Below are 13,476 nucleotides of genomic sequence, written 5' to 3' on the forward strand. Positions count from 1 at the left end.
TGATGCAGTTAGAAAAACACACTCCTCGGTTTCACCCCACTGTAGATCAAATGAACCGTAAGCACCTTTTCCCCTCCCTCCCTCCTTCACCCCTTACCTCGTTCATTCTCTCTCTCCCTACTAACGCTCCCAGAGTGAATTGTGGATGTGGTTTTGGGAGTTAAGAGTGCTTGAGCAAGCCAGTCCAAGCCAGAGCGGTTGCAGTCCATGCTAAAGGCTCCATGCCAGCTGTGCCCGCTCGTGCCAGGCCCTGGTGCCAAGTGCAAATAAAGCTTCTCCACTGCAAGATGGCTGTGAAGAGGTGGTGGTGAGTGTCGGGACAAGGGGGAACGTGCCCACACTTGTACCCGGCCTCTACACCCACCATCGACCATCATGGAATCTGTACCGGTCATCACGACGGTCAACAAAACACCAAAAGAGAGAAAAAACAAACAACAAAAAAACACGTTTGACCATCCACCCTTGCTTCCTCTATCCCTCCCCCCTCCTTTTCTCTATCTATCCCTCCATTCAATCTTCTTTTCCACCTCATTTAACCCTTGTGCTGCCTTCGGGTCACATGACCCAAAGGTTCATAACGAACCATTGTTGTGTTTACCCAATTTTACCCAATACAAAAACAAATACAAAAAAAAATATTTTAACCTTTGCAATGTGGGGGGTCTGAGACAGCCCAACGGTTAAAAGAAAATGCTTCACTTTTTTTTTTATGCAGTAAAGTTGTCGCAATACGACGGCGGGTCACAATGACTGATGGGTCAGAATGACCCGAAGATAACACAAGGGTTAAGATGAGTTTGTAGAAGCCTCCTGGGGGGTATTCCAGGTAGCGGGTTTAACAAACTCTGAGCCTAACCCTGAACTCTGAGTTGAGTTACTTTAAAATTGGAAACTCTGAAAACTCGGTTCCAGAAAAGCTGATTTTGAATTTGTTAACTCAACTCGGAGTACGTCAACTCTGAGTTAAGCGCGCGCATGAGAACTATTAAAAGCCAACATCAATGGAGCTCCGATACTGGGATCCACCATGGCACCCAGCAACAAAAAACCTTGTCCTACTTCACCACACTTCAGATCTAAGTTTTTTTTCTTGTTCAATCTGAGCACATATTACGGAAAAAAAGCAACACGGCTGTAGCAGCGTATACAATTGGCGTGGGAGACAAACTGCCAAGTCAATGCATACATTTGATGTAATAGCCAGTCCATACCGTTAATATTACAGAAGAAAAAGTGGGAGACTTAATAAAATAGCATGTTCAATGTTATATTAAATATAAAAACATACTACAAACAGGTAAGACATATTTTGCTTAAGCTATACGCTTGTGATTGTAGCCTCGAAGTCACCTTGGTTTTAATCATATATCGACATGATACAAAGTAAATATCAATTGGTGCCTATTTCAACTTGTAATAGCAGTTTCCCCCAACAGAATGCTTTTCAAATCAAATCAAATCAAAATGTATTTGTATAGCCCTTTTTACACGCAAGCATGTCGAGGGCTTCACATACGCCCATAGAACTGCCCCTCAACCAACCTAAACCCTCAAGGAAGACAAGGAAAAACTCACTGCAGGAGAAAAAATTGAAGAAACCTTGGGAGGAGCAATTCAATGAGGGATCCCCTCATTGAATTGCTACAAAATACAGGAATTTTTGTATTTTGGCTATATTGACTATATTGCGTAGATACATGTACTTTTATTTACAGGCTTGTGTGGAATTGTCAGTTACACTGACATTATGAGAATAATTAATATAAAAAACGATTTGCACATTCTGATCCTGTTGAACAGAGCATGGATGCAGTATACAGTGATATGTTCATTTAATGGCAGGTGAATTCTGCATGTGGAACTGTGAAATGTAATGCAATCCCATGTATTCCCTGTTACAAGTAAATTAGTTGTACAAATTGCACCTCATGAAGAATTGCCAAAAACTGACCAAGAGATGGTCAGGATAATCTTGAAAAAGATTTACTGGAACACCAGTTACAGGAGGATGCATGTAACAGGTGATGTTAATTGTAGAAACAATAATCTATATCAATATTAATTGTTGAATTTTCTGACTTTCTATTTTGACCAAGAGATGGTGTACTTAGGGCAGAAGAATAAAGGCTGATCTTGTAAGGCTATCAACCTGCCCCCACCTCTCATATGGTAAAATCTGGAGTTACTGGATGTCTCAACTTGATGGCTCTCACACATCATTGTGTAACTTACTGTGGCATTGCTAGTCATGTTGATAAGTAAGGGTCAAGATTGTGGTGTTATTAGTTGTTTTGGGTATAAAAGGAATTGTGAAGCATCTGTGGATTCTTGATCTCCTGAGACCTTCTCCTCAGCTCTGGCTTGTCCTACTCCTTCTTCCTCACCTCTTGCTTTCTATCTCTAGTTTACAATAATCATGGTAGAGTAGGTAATAGTTAACCTTCATTGATTTCATTCTTTTGCAATATGATTAAATTATTTTATTATTTTACCTTACTTTGACCATTCTTGCTCTGATTTAACCCATAGAGTCGAATAACTGTAATTCCATTGGTATCGGCATTATTTGGTTAATGTTAATACACTGTTCAGTTTCCCATCTTCCTTCAAACCATAGGGGAATTAGTTTCAGTTGTTTGGCCAATATTGACCCCCTACGATGTTGAAATAGATTTGCTGAAACACCAGTTACAGGATGGTACATGGTCACAGGTGAATCATGTAAATTATAGGAACAATAGCCAATAAACATACTCATTGTTAGATTTCTATTTGTAGGCAATGAAGAAGACCAAATACAATTTCAATTATTTGTCTTTATTTCAGTGCCAAAAAGCATTTGGTCAGTTCTGAGTGCACGTCCACGGCGAGTAACATTAGCGATGTTGGCCTAAGGGCTGACAATGTTGCTAAAATACATTACAGATTGTGACGGGAAACGGTAACGTTAACCTAGCAGGTTAGTTTCACAGAGTAAGTTACCATGGAAACTTACCAAAAGGTTTCGTTACCTCTCTTTCTGGAACGGACACCTCGGAGTAAGCCTCTTTTCAGGGTTAAACAACTCAAAGTTTTCACTAAACCTGCTACCTGGAATACCCCCCTGGTCAACATAAAAAAAGTCCCCTTTCTAAACAAAGCAGGTGAATCTTCAGGAGTTTCCTCGTAAAAGACAAACAGCATATCGACCATTTGGGAGAGAGAGAGAGAGAGAGAGAGAGAGAGGGAGAGGGAGAGGGGGAGGGGGAGGGGGAGGGGGAGGGGGAGGGGGAGGGGGAGGGGGAGGGGGAGGGGGAGGGGGAGAGGGAGAGGGAGAGGGAGAGGGAGAGGGAGAGGGAGAGGGAGAGGGACCTCTGAGCCTGGTCTGGGACAAGTGGGTGGCTTTGATGTGTGGCCGGAGCCCACTTTACTGCACCCCTGTGAGGGCTTTCCGCCCGCTTTCATAAACACCTCGATAAGCCCAGCACGGACGCAGTCAACAGAGACAGCCATACACACACCCACTCGCATACACACACACTCGTATACACACACAGTATGCACACTCACTCCAGAATCAGCAACACACAAACAAGCACTCCCAACAGCTAACCCGACAGAGGAAACCGCCACAGTGATGGATACTCCACTGGTAGTGAGTTGCTCTCATTTGTTCAGAAGTCTATGCGTCCCTTGACACCAGAGCACTCTGATTCCCCAGTGTCCTCCCTTTTAAGGTTTACACATGGTTATGATTTGAGATTTCCCCTTTTTTTGAAAGCTTTCTGGAGCCAAGTGTTGTTAATTAGAAAGGGGACTTGTTTTGTTGCTGCCCTTTGTGTTGCCAAGTGGGAGACCTCATCGCCTGCTTCAATTCTCTACCCCCCTCCCTCTTTCTATCTTTCTTGCTCTATCTATCTCTCTCTCTCTCTCTCTCTTTCTGTCACACACAAACACTATTTCTCTCTCTCTGTCACACACACACACACTATTTCTCTCTCTGTCTCTTTCTCAATCTCTTTCTCAGAAAAAATGCAGACCCGGCTACTATGGAAATGAAACATCCTCTCACTATTAATGGGACTGAACAGATGTTTTGTGTTTGCACGGTTAGGGACGTGACAGAAAGTCTGTAGCAAAACAAAACAAGAAAAGAAGTCCTATAGTGGTCCAGAAAGAAAGAGAAGGAGACTTGGTATTCATGGAAATGATTATATCACTGGCCTCACGTCCATGTGGACGCATGTCTCACACACATGGCAAATTAGAGGTTCTCACTTAGCTTCGGCCTAGTGTGTGTGTGTGTGCGTGCCAACCCGTTTTCATACGAAAACGTTGTAAATAACACTTCGCCCTCTGGGACAAGGTGTTATAAATAGGATGTGTCAGCCGGTGCCTCTACGGCTTCACGTTTTCCCCAACAGATCTTTTAAAGCGGCCATGGCTCGCCCGCCGACCAGCGAGCCTCCTTTTTAATTTGGGCTTCCCGCGGGCTAACCGACTGACGCCTCTCGATGAGGGCCTCTGTATTTCAACAAGGCCACAAAAGCCCCAGCCCGGGGCACTAGTAGCGCTGGGCCCAGAATTGCTTTTTTGGAGCAAAGAGCGTACCATCAGCAGAAGCCTGGGCCCAAGCCTTATCTGTCAAAGACTCCAGCCAGTCACATGTTGGCGCAGTGGGCGGGATGGACTGATGACCAGAGAGGGAGGAAGAAAGAAAGAAGGGTGGGTGGGTTGGTGGGAGAGAGGGAGAGAGGGAGAGAGGAAGCTCCCAGATAAACAGACCGCAGCGCCTCAACTCCTAATCACCCCGCTTCCGTTTCCAGCCTCTATAATTAGAAGGGCCCAGTCTTTTCCATGTAGTCCCAGTTGACGCAAATGCTTCTTGTGGCTTGGCACCTCATTTGGGGCGTGGTTTTTTTTCCCTCCAGTTTATGGGCCAGGGCCTATGCTTGGGTTTTTGGTCGTTCTGATACAGCATGAATAGCTAACCGCCGTCTAATGCTTTGGCCCGCTGCCTTTTTTCTTCTTCTTCCCCTCTCCTTTCATCGTCTTTGTCGCCCGTCCAATATCTGCTTCCCTCCCTCTTCTGAGTGCCCTCCCTCCTCCACTCATGCCTCCTTCCTCCACCTTTAGGCCATCTCCACACCTAAAATACAAGGGCTGATGAACATTTTTGGATATACACCTAGAAATGTTGGAGTAGATTGTGTTGAGATCATTTTGTCCCATGTTCTTCACCCTGGAGGGGAGTCTGTTCTATCCCACACGCACGTGCTGCTGAGGTCCTCTAATCTCATGCCATTCCAACCCTCCTCCGCATTTGAGATGCCACCCAATAACGTCTTCCCACTAATGAAAACCTGCTGCAATCTAAAAGATACAACGGAAAAAATATGAAAATGACTAATTACTCTCCTGTCGAGTGAGTCTGTGGGCCGAGGCCTGGAGTGCTGTGCTGCTGGCGGAGTATAAAGGTTTCAGGTTTGGAGACTGTTTTTAGGGCTCTGTCGAACTCTGCAGTGCATAGACAGCCCGTTTAGATTTTGGGTTTGTTCTGGTGTGGTTTGTTGAGTGTGTTGTTTACAGTAAAGGCCTATACTTTCTGGAGTTTGACGAACTTCAAATAAAACTGGCCAGAAATGAATGGTCCTGTCAGCGGAGGTTGCACTTGAGCTGCACTGTGGTCGTGTGATGAAACAGGGACACATACACACACACACACACACCTCCCAGCCCTTCCAAGAAGAGGACAGCATGGGTTATACTTTCAACCGGGGAACAAATTATGATGTTAGGGATAACGTTGCGTTTTACGACTACAACAAACGATAGCTTGCCTATTTTAAAGGGGTGGTTTGTTTGTTTAAAGGCATGGTGGCGCTGATACATCCAACTTTGTTGGATTTGTCTGTTTTTGCATGGTCCAGTGGTTTGGTTATTAACTACATTCCAATGACCCTTTTTCTCAAGTAAAATGGCTTCAGTTGTGGGTGAGGTTTTAGTTTTATATCCATTAGCCTAAATACTGTAAATGTAGTATTGGTGAATTAAATTGTTTTGTTACCACTGCGTTGACATAGGCGCATATCTGAAATGATCCTTCATTTAATTATGAAGATAAACCATGCCATTGCAAAAAACTTAACTTTTTGGTTATATTGCCCGCTCATGTTTTACCCTTCATGCCCAGGACAGACACTGTGACAGTGCTAGGTCAAAAAAAACTCCTCAACATAGTATTATTCATCATTAGTATCCTGTGAAAGGATCTTGCATGAATTGGGAGATCCCAGCGTCTGTGGCCAGCTTGTGGTAGGTCAACCTGCTGAGCCCCAGACCAGGTGCCCAGTGTGTGTCTCAGCTGACCAGCGCTCCCTCTCTCACCAGGCATGCTGCTGGTGACGGCCGACACGCTGGGCCACGACTTCCACGTCTTCCAGGTCCTCACGCACCCCTGGGCCTCGTCCCAGAGCGCGGTGCATCACCTCTACACCCTGCACCGCGGGGAGACGGAGGCAAAGGTAAAGGCTCGCGCACATTCACGTACACACTCCAGCATTACAGTGCTTTGAGCACACACCCGTAGGAAACTGTATTTTGTTTATTTCTCCCGATGGAACTTAGTGTTTGTTATATTTGAAATTGTGCATGTGGAGTCGGGCCACCCGCGCCTGTGTTGCCTGTGTATCATTAGAGCTCTAGACATGCATCTTAAGCTGCTCTTTGATCATGGCTGCAGCCTGTTTTGTCTCTAAACCTTGTCATTGAGACAACCCTGGAGAGCTTCAATAGGGTAATGCTTTACAGAGCAGAGGAGCCCTGTGGCTCAAACCATCCCGAGCTTCTCTGCTCAACATGAAGACTACTGCGTGCCACTATGTGTGAGGCGTAGGAGCATGGCTCCTCTGAGGGCGTGTATTTGACTGCACACACACACACACACGCGCGCACACACACACACATCCAATCAAACACAATGTGCCAGGGTGTGTGATCCTCTACTGTGTGTGTGTGTGTGTGTGTTTATACCACTGGGTGTAAGTCCAGTTGATGTTAGGGGGTGGAGAACACAAACAGGATGGGGTGTGACCTGGGTTTACACTCTCTAATTGATATGAAGGATGATTTAGCAGCCACGGCCAGCCTCGTTACATTCTCACTCAGCTGCAAAGCTCAATTCCTCACAGCTGTCCAATGGCAGCCTCCCCCCTCCCCCCCCCCCCAAATCGATTCATGGGGGTCCAAAGAAAACACTCTTTTAAAGAGCAGAGACAATTTGTAAGAGAAATAGGGCATGGCGAGTTTCAAACAACATTCACTCTCTCATTCAGTTAAATGGCCTGTGTGTTTTCCTCGCACAGTAGTTGCACAGGCAGTTTCTCCCTCTCACTCTCTCTTCTCTCTCTCTCTCTCTCTCTCTCTCTCTCTCTCTCTCTCTCTCTCTCTCTCTCTCTCTCTCTCTCTCTCTCTCTGTCTCTCTCTCTCTCTCGCGCTTTCTTTCTGTCTGTGTCCCACCCTCTCTCCCTCTCCTGAAAACATACACTCTACAGACTCTCACCCGCTTCTCTCCCTCTCTCAGCTTCTATCTCTAATACAAACAATCTTAACAGTGTTACAAGGAGGGATGGCCCTCTCATTTTCTCTCTCTCTCTCTCTCTCTCTCTCTCTCTCTCTCTCTCTCTCTCTCTCTCTCTCTCTTTCCCCTCTATCTCTTCCTCTCTTTCTAACTTCATTACATTTATTAAATTTTGAGGTAAACTCAAGCCTACTTTTGAGTAACGTCCACCATTAAAGTTCTCTCTGAAGTTGTGGACCAATGTATCTGCTATCACAGGAGGCATCTCACTTACATGCTTGCACACGCACACACTTTTTCTCTTTGTCCGACATACACACACCCAATGCATGGAGCCAGAGGAGATTTGTCGCACCCTAGACGAGACTCTTCCTGTCTTCCTCCCCTGAGGAGAAAAACTCACAAAACTGGACAAGCAAAAACATGGCTGAGCTGTATCTCTTAATCTGTCCTACAATGCCTTACAACTCACTTCCATAGCAAAGAGTTCCTATACGCTAAAGGCTGATTGACAGGGCTTGGTCTGTGTAGTATGGATTTACTGCTCACGAAAGATTTGTGTTTCAGAGGCACATGCTTGTGGCTGTGGCCTCATCATGTTCCCCTTTTATAATCAGTATTCTTTTACACACGGCGGTCCTGGTCCTTGTCAGATACTGGTCCTGGTCCTTGTCAGGTCCTGGTCCTGGTCTTGGTTCTGTCACCGGCACTGTAGATGCAGGAAAGTAGGAGCTTGAGTTGAGGGTAAAAGCCAGTAGTGATAGATGAAGAGAGGCAGGAAAGGAGAGAGAGAGGGGAAAGATGGGAAGTCAAATTCCAACAGAGAGCGCCCGTCCAAAAGAACGTATCCCCCGCCGTGTCACAGCAGGGAAAGCCAAACTCCCCACTTAGTGCTGGAGCATGCGGCCTGCATCCTCTGGTCTCACATGACACGCCAGGGGGAACAGCTGCCGGGGGCCTTAAAAGCACTGGAGCCACGGGAGAGTTCAGCTTTCCTCTCCGGTCAGTTGAAGTGTGGGTATTAAAAAAACTAAACTGCTCTCTCCTGCCAGGCCAGACATATGCATTACCACTGAGACTGAGACAGGTAACTTTCTTAGAGAGCATTTAAGGTGCTCTATTAAGTTATTAAGGACTGGACATTTGTTGTGTGTGCGCGTGTTTGTACCTGTATGCTACAACATACAGTATCATATCAATAATAGATGCAATATACACATATTGCATCTATTATTACAGTATATACATATGGTCCAAAAATGTGAATCAGTTTAGCAATTTGAGTGAAAAGTAGAAAAATGTACATTAATTTCTGAATATTGGGTATTCTGGGTATTTTCTTGGCACTTTAATGACAGCGTGCACTCAAACTGGCATGGACTCCACAAGTTTGTCATATCATGCTGGGATCATCGGGTTTTGCAGAACTTTGCAAGGAGCTTTTGTTTTTTTTGTTTTTTTTTATGTCACAGAGTGCTTGACTTTCTCTGTCTTCAATTCCCCCTTTCGGTGTTCAGTGTGATCTCAGACATTTGGACCCTACTACATACAGTATATTTATTATACAATATGTATATTATACAGTCTATCTGCTGTTTAGTTTAACCCAGCAGTCTGTCCCATAGTATAATGAAGTGATGAAAGTGTTTTTGATGGGCAGCTTGGGAGGTTGTATTTGCACTAGAAGAACTAATATTTACCTGTGGGAGCCTGAGACCCTTGTAAACACCAGTAGTGTCACGTTTGGAGGGACGGCCCTCTGCTTTGACCATGAGCAGCATGTGTCACACCAGACATGCAACATGCTCGTGGGGACCAAGTGCTCGAAAGTCATTGATTCAGAGACAGTCATACAGTAACAATATGGGCCTGTGTGAGTTCCTCTCCTCTGTTTGGACCTTTGAGGTGAGAGGCCATCTGACGGCCAGTGATGTAACCAGGGTGCAAATTACTGGGGGGTGTTGGGGGGGGGGGGGGTCTGACCCGCCCTAATTAAGACTTAATTAAGACCCCCCCAAAAGAGGTAAAAACAACAGGTCGGGGGGGTCGATACACGCCCTGGAGAAGAAGTTGACCCCCCCGATTGTCATTGTATAATTCGCACTCTGCATGTAACCAATGGTAGAGGCCCGAGCACTCATGAGCAGTCTGCACTTTGTGCTCCACCCCTGGCGCCCTATGCAGGCTGGCACCACACGGAAGGCATTGCGGTATGGGTGAGAAGTGGTTAGTCAACAAAAACGCCCCCCAGGCTTCTGGGATATCGAGTACACACACACACGCACAGCCTTCATATCAGTCTTTCAGATCAACCACCTACCCTTGGTAGTTAATAAGTCACCCCCCTAACAGAAGACCTGCTGCCCGCCCAACCTCTCAGGCTTTGATCCTGGGGGGTGTGTGTGTCTCTGTGTGTGTGTGTGTGTGTGTGTGTGGGGGGGGGGGGGGGGGGGGGGTACACACAGCACACCCATCAGAGTACAGACGCACAGAGGCCCCCAGGGTTATCACCTTTACAGCAGAACAAACACACTGGAGAGTGATAAAGTTCGCTGGCTAGGTGGGCCGGCACAACCCCTTATCTCCCCTCAGCTCTCCGGCTCGCTCCGACTCACTGAACATCGCTCGCTACCGATGACCCGTGGCCGGCCGGGGTAAACAGAGCTCAGATGTGGTTTTCCTTGTACTGTAGAGGACGCGGTGCCGTTAGAAACCAGAGTGTGAACCGGAGTTTGATGACAGTAAAGGTCATGGTGTTTCTGTGTGTCTCTTTTTTTCCCCTTTCTTTTTTTGTCTTTTATTCTTTTCTTCAGAGGATAGGTGTCTCCTTACGCTCACTACTTTTGTCTCTTTCCTCATCTCTCACTCTCTCAACTATTCATCTTTTTTTAGTTATCTGTTCATCACTTGCTGTCATTCTCTCCGTCTTCCACTCATCCTTCGAGAGCATTCCTGCCATTCCAGTTGCAGTTCCTGCTCGGTGAACGGACGCCGTAATCAGCCTAATCAGTGTTCCTGATAAAGACGAGAGACACTTTGAACACCTGAAGCATGATGTGTCTGACATCACCTTGTCTGCTGTCTGACCTGGAGACGCAAGGGAGCGGCCATCTGGGTTGTTGTCTGGTGTGTGCGTGTGCGTGACACCTTGGTGTGTACCTGTTCTATGTTAGTGAATGCTTGTGAGACCTGTGTGTTGTCTGTGTGTTGTCTGTTTGCTATTACGTGGCAAACTGTCCCAATAAACCAGTAAAGGCAGTCTGCTGCCTTTAAGATATCTAATCTCGAAAAACCATCAACTCCACAACAATAGACACACACACCTTTATAGGTGCCGTGATGCCCACATTGTTATTTAGACCACTCAAACCAAAATGCCTCTGGTTTGTGTATCTGACTTCTCAGACTTTCAGTATCTCTCCATTCATCCATCCCTCCATCTATCCATCCTGCTCCAAATAGGCTTTAAATCACCTTTAAACAAAGGTCAGGTAAAGTTACCCGCCCGCTGGAATGCGAAAGGATCGCCCATTAAATGTTATTGTACTGCACAATTATGGCCCATCCCACCCTCACTGGAGATAAAGGAGGCCATCAGGTACACATAGCTGACTGACTAAAGAGGAGGCAGACATCTCATAATATGCACCCCCTTCAAACAGGGCTATTAAGATGATAGTGACTCCATTCATTCTCTATGCAGACCTCTTCTCCTCACTCAACCACTCTTTGAATTGCGCTGCACACTCTTCCCCCGTTTCGCTCTCTCTCTCTGTCTCTCTCTCTCTCTGTCTCTCGGCCTGGGTTTCTCTGCTGGTATCTGCTGCGTGTCTGAGATGCTCGGGGTGATGTTATCTCCTGAAGTGGGGCCAGAGCTGCAGACGCAGCGCGAGGCTGTCTCAGTCTGAAATGGGATGGGAATTTGAACCTCTCTCGCTTCAAGATGTGGTGTCTGGGATTGTTTGACACTTCCCCTGAAACCTATTTCCTTGTTGTTTCTGTCCTATGCCCTCACATTCCCAATCAGTAGCTGTGCAGCCTGAGTTACGGTTACGTTGGGCTCGAGTTAAGCTTTTAAGTTAGGGAATTCAAATGAGTTCCACGACCCATCATAACTGTACCTATGCAGTAACACGGTTTCCAAGCATTTTGACACCACTTGTGAGTCAAGAAACCATCATGTTAGTTGTTCATTGACAAAAAACAGTCCATAATAACCCATGCTTTATGTTGTAACTGAGCCCTCTCCCTGCAGTTCTACCTGTGAGGGCAGCTGTCACATTGGCTCCTTCTGTCCTTCCTTCTACTCCTAACCGCCCCCTCCCCCCTAACACACATACACACACAGACACACACCATCCATTTGACAACTTAACTAGTATATTTCAGATGACTTTATTGAATCCTACAAACACACTACAAATACAAGAACACACTCTAGCATACCTTACTTTATCCTCTAGACCCGCTCACACAATCACACCTTTTTTTACAGTAATATGACCAAAGTTGCCGTGGAGGTTGGAGGACCCCTCCAACCTCCTGGGTTTTTTCCAGGCATCCTGTGGCCCTCCAAGTGTGCCCCACCACGGATGACTCAGTGTGAAATCCCTTTGTTGCTTCTTTTTTGCATCTTTCAGGGATTTAGTAAGTTGCATGTGTGTGGACATCTCTAGTTGACCTTTGATACTCTTCACCTCCCACCTTGGTTGTGTTTGGGGTTGTTGAACTCCAAGGCCTCCTAATCCCAGACAAAACAAATAGACAACACCACAAAAGCGTGTCGCTGTGTACCCTTTTTTCCGCTACTGAGATTAACAATCACTGTTCCAGGAATGAGTCAGGCCTTCTTCAGCCTGTCGACAGCAGCGTTCCTGGCTGCTCGCATTCAAAGCTTGGTTGCCCGTTTGAGGCTAAATGTGAAGCTAAATGTCATCTTTATTTTTTGTTTCCTGCTCTCCCTCCCCTCCCAGGTCCAGGACATGTGCTTCAGCCAGGACAGCCGTTGGGTAGTGATCAGCACGCTGCGCGGCACCTCTCACGTCTTCCCCATCAACCCCTACGGCGGGGCGCCCTGCGCCCGCACACACATGTCGCCGCGGGTGGTCAACCGCATGTCGCGCTTCCAGAAGAGCGCCGGCCTGGAGGAGATGGAGCAGGAGCTGAGCAGCAAGCAGGCGGGGGCGGGAGGAGGACTAGGCGGAGGCGGGGTCGGGGGCCGCTGCAGCCCCATCCCCGGGCTCTCCAGCAGCCCCTCGGGGTCCCCGCTACACGGTGAGAACCACACACACATACACACACACACACACACACACACACACACTGCAGAAACATTTGTAATATTCACTTCCACCACCCTCTTTTACCGTCCACACCTCCCCCTTCACCCATACGGCCTAGCAGCCACAGCTTCAGTTTCCTTACAGGGTGACACAGTTCAGTCACCCAAGTAGACCTTGTGCCTGGGGACAGCGGCCTGGCTGTCACAGCCTTGGCCCATGTTTGTCAAACACCACCCTTGGCTGCCAAAGAGATGTGTGTCCTAGTCACCTGGCCTGGCTGGTACCACACACACACACACACACACACCCATGCATCAGCACGTAGACCGTAGAGTGTGTGTGTGTTCTTGTGTGTTTTTGTGAAGTGTCTCTGTTTGTGTACTGTGTGTGTGTGTGTGTGTGTTGAGTCTATGACTTCAGATAAGAGTTCAGACAGCCACCAGTGTCAGGGGTGAGTCGGCTCATGTACCGTAACCTCTGAGTTAGTCTAAGAGAACCCCCCTCACCCCTTACTGTCATATCCCCCCACACTCATCCATCTCCCCCTGTCCCCTTCTCTCTGGCTCTGTTGCCACGGCGCCTTCACTTCCCCCTCCCTCCCCTTCCTGCCCTTCAGTGTCTCACCAGGCCGAG

At 47.0% G+C, this 13,476-nt stretch overlaps 1 protein-coding gene across 1 annotated transcript in view; it reads left to right on the forward strand.

The window, feature by feature from the left end:
- bcas3 (BCAS3 microtubule associated cell migration factor) overlaps nt 1-13,476 on the forward strand; it is a 196,725-nt gene that overhangs the window by 38,469 nt on the left and 144,780 nt on the right. Inside the window, exons 14-15 of the mRNA XM_062473142.1 lie at nt 6,373-6,506; nt 12,535-12,835. Of these exons, the coding sequence (XP_062329126.1) occupies nt 6,373-6,506; nt 12,535-12,835 (435 nt within the window). The remainder of the gene's footprint in view (nt 1-6,372; nt 6,507-12,534; nt 12,836-13,476) is intronic.

This window comes from Osmerus eperlanus, chromosome 11 (genome assembly GCF_963692335.1).
Source record: "Osmerus eperlanus chromosome 11, fOsmEpe2.1, whole genome shotgun sequence".
In the NCBI taxonomy this organism is placed as follows: domain Eukaryota; kingdom Metazoa; phylum Chordata; class Actinopteri; order Osmeriformes; family Osmeridae; genus Osmerus; species Osmerus eperlanus.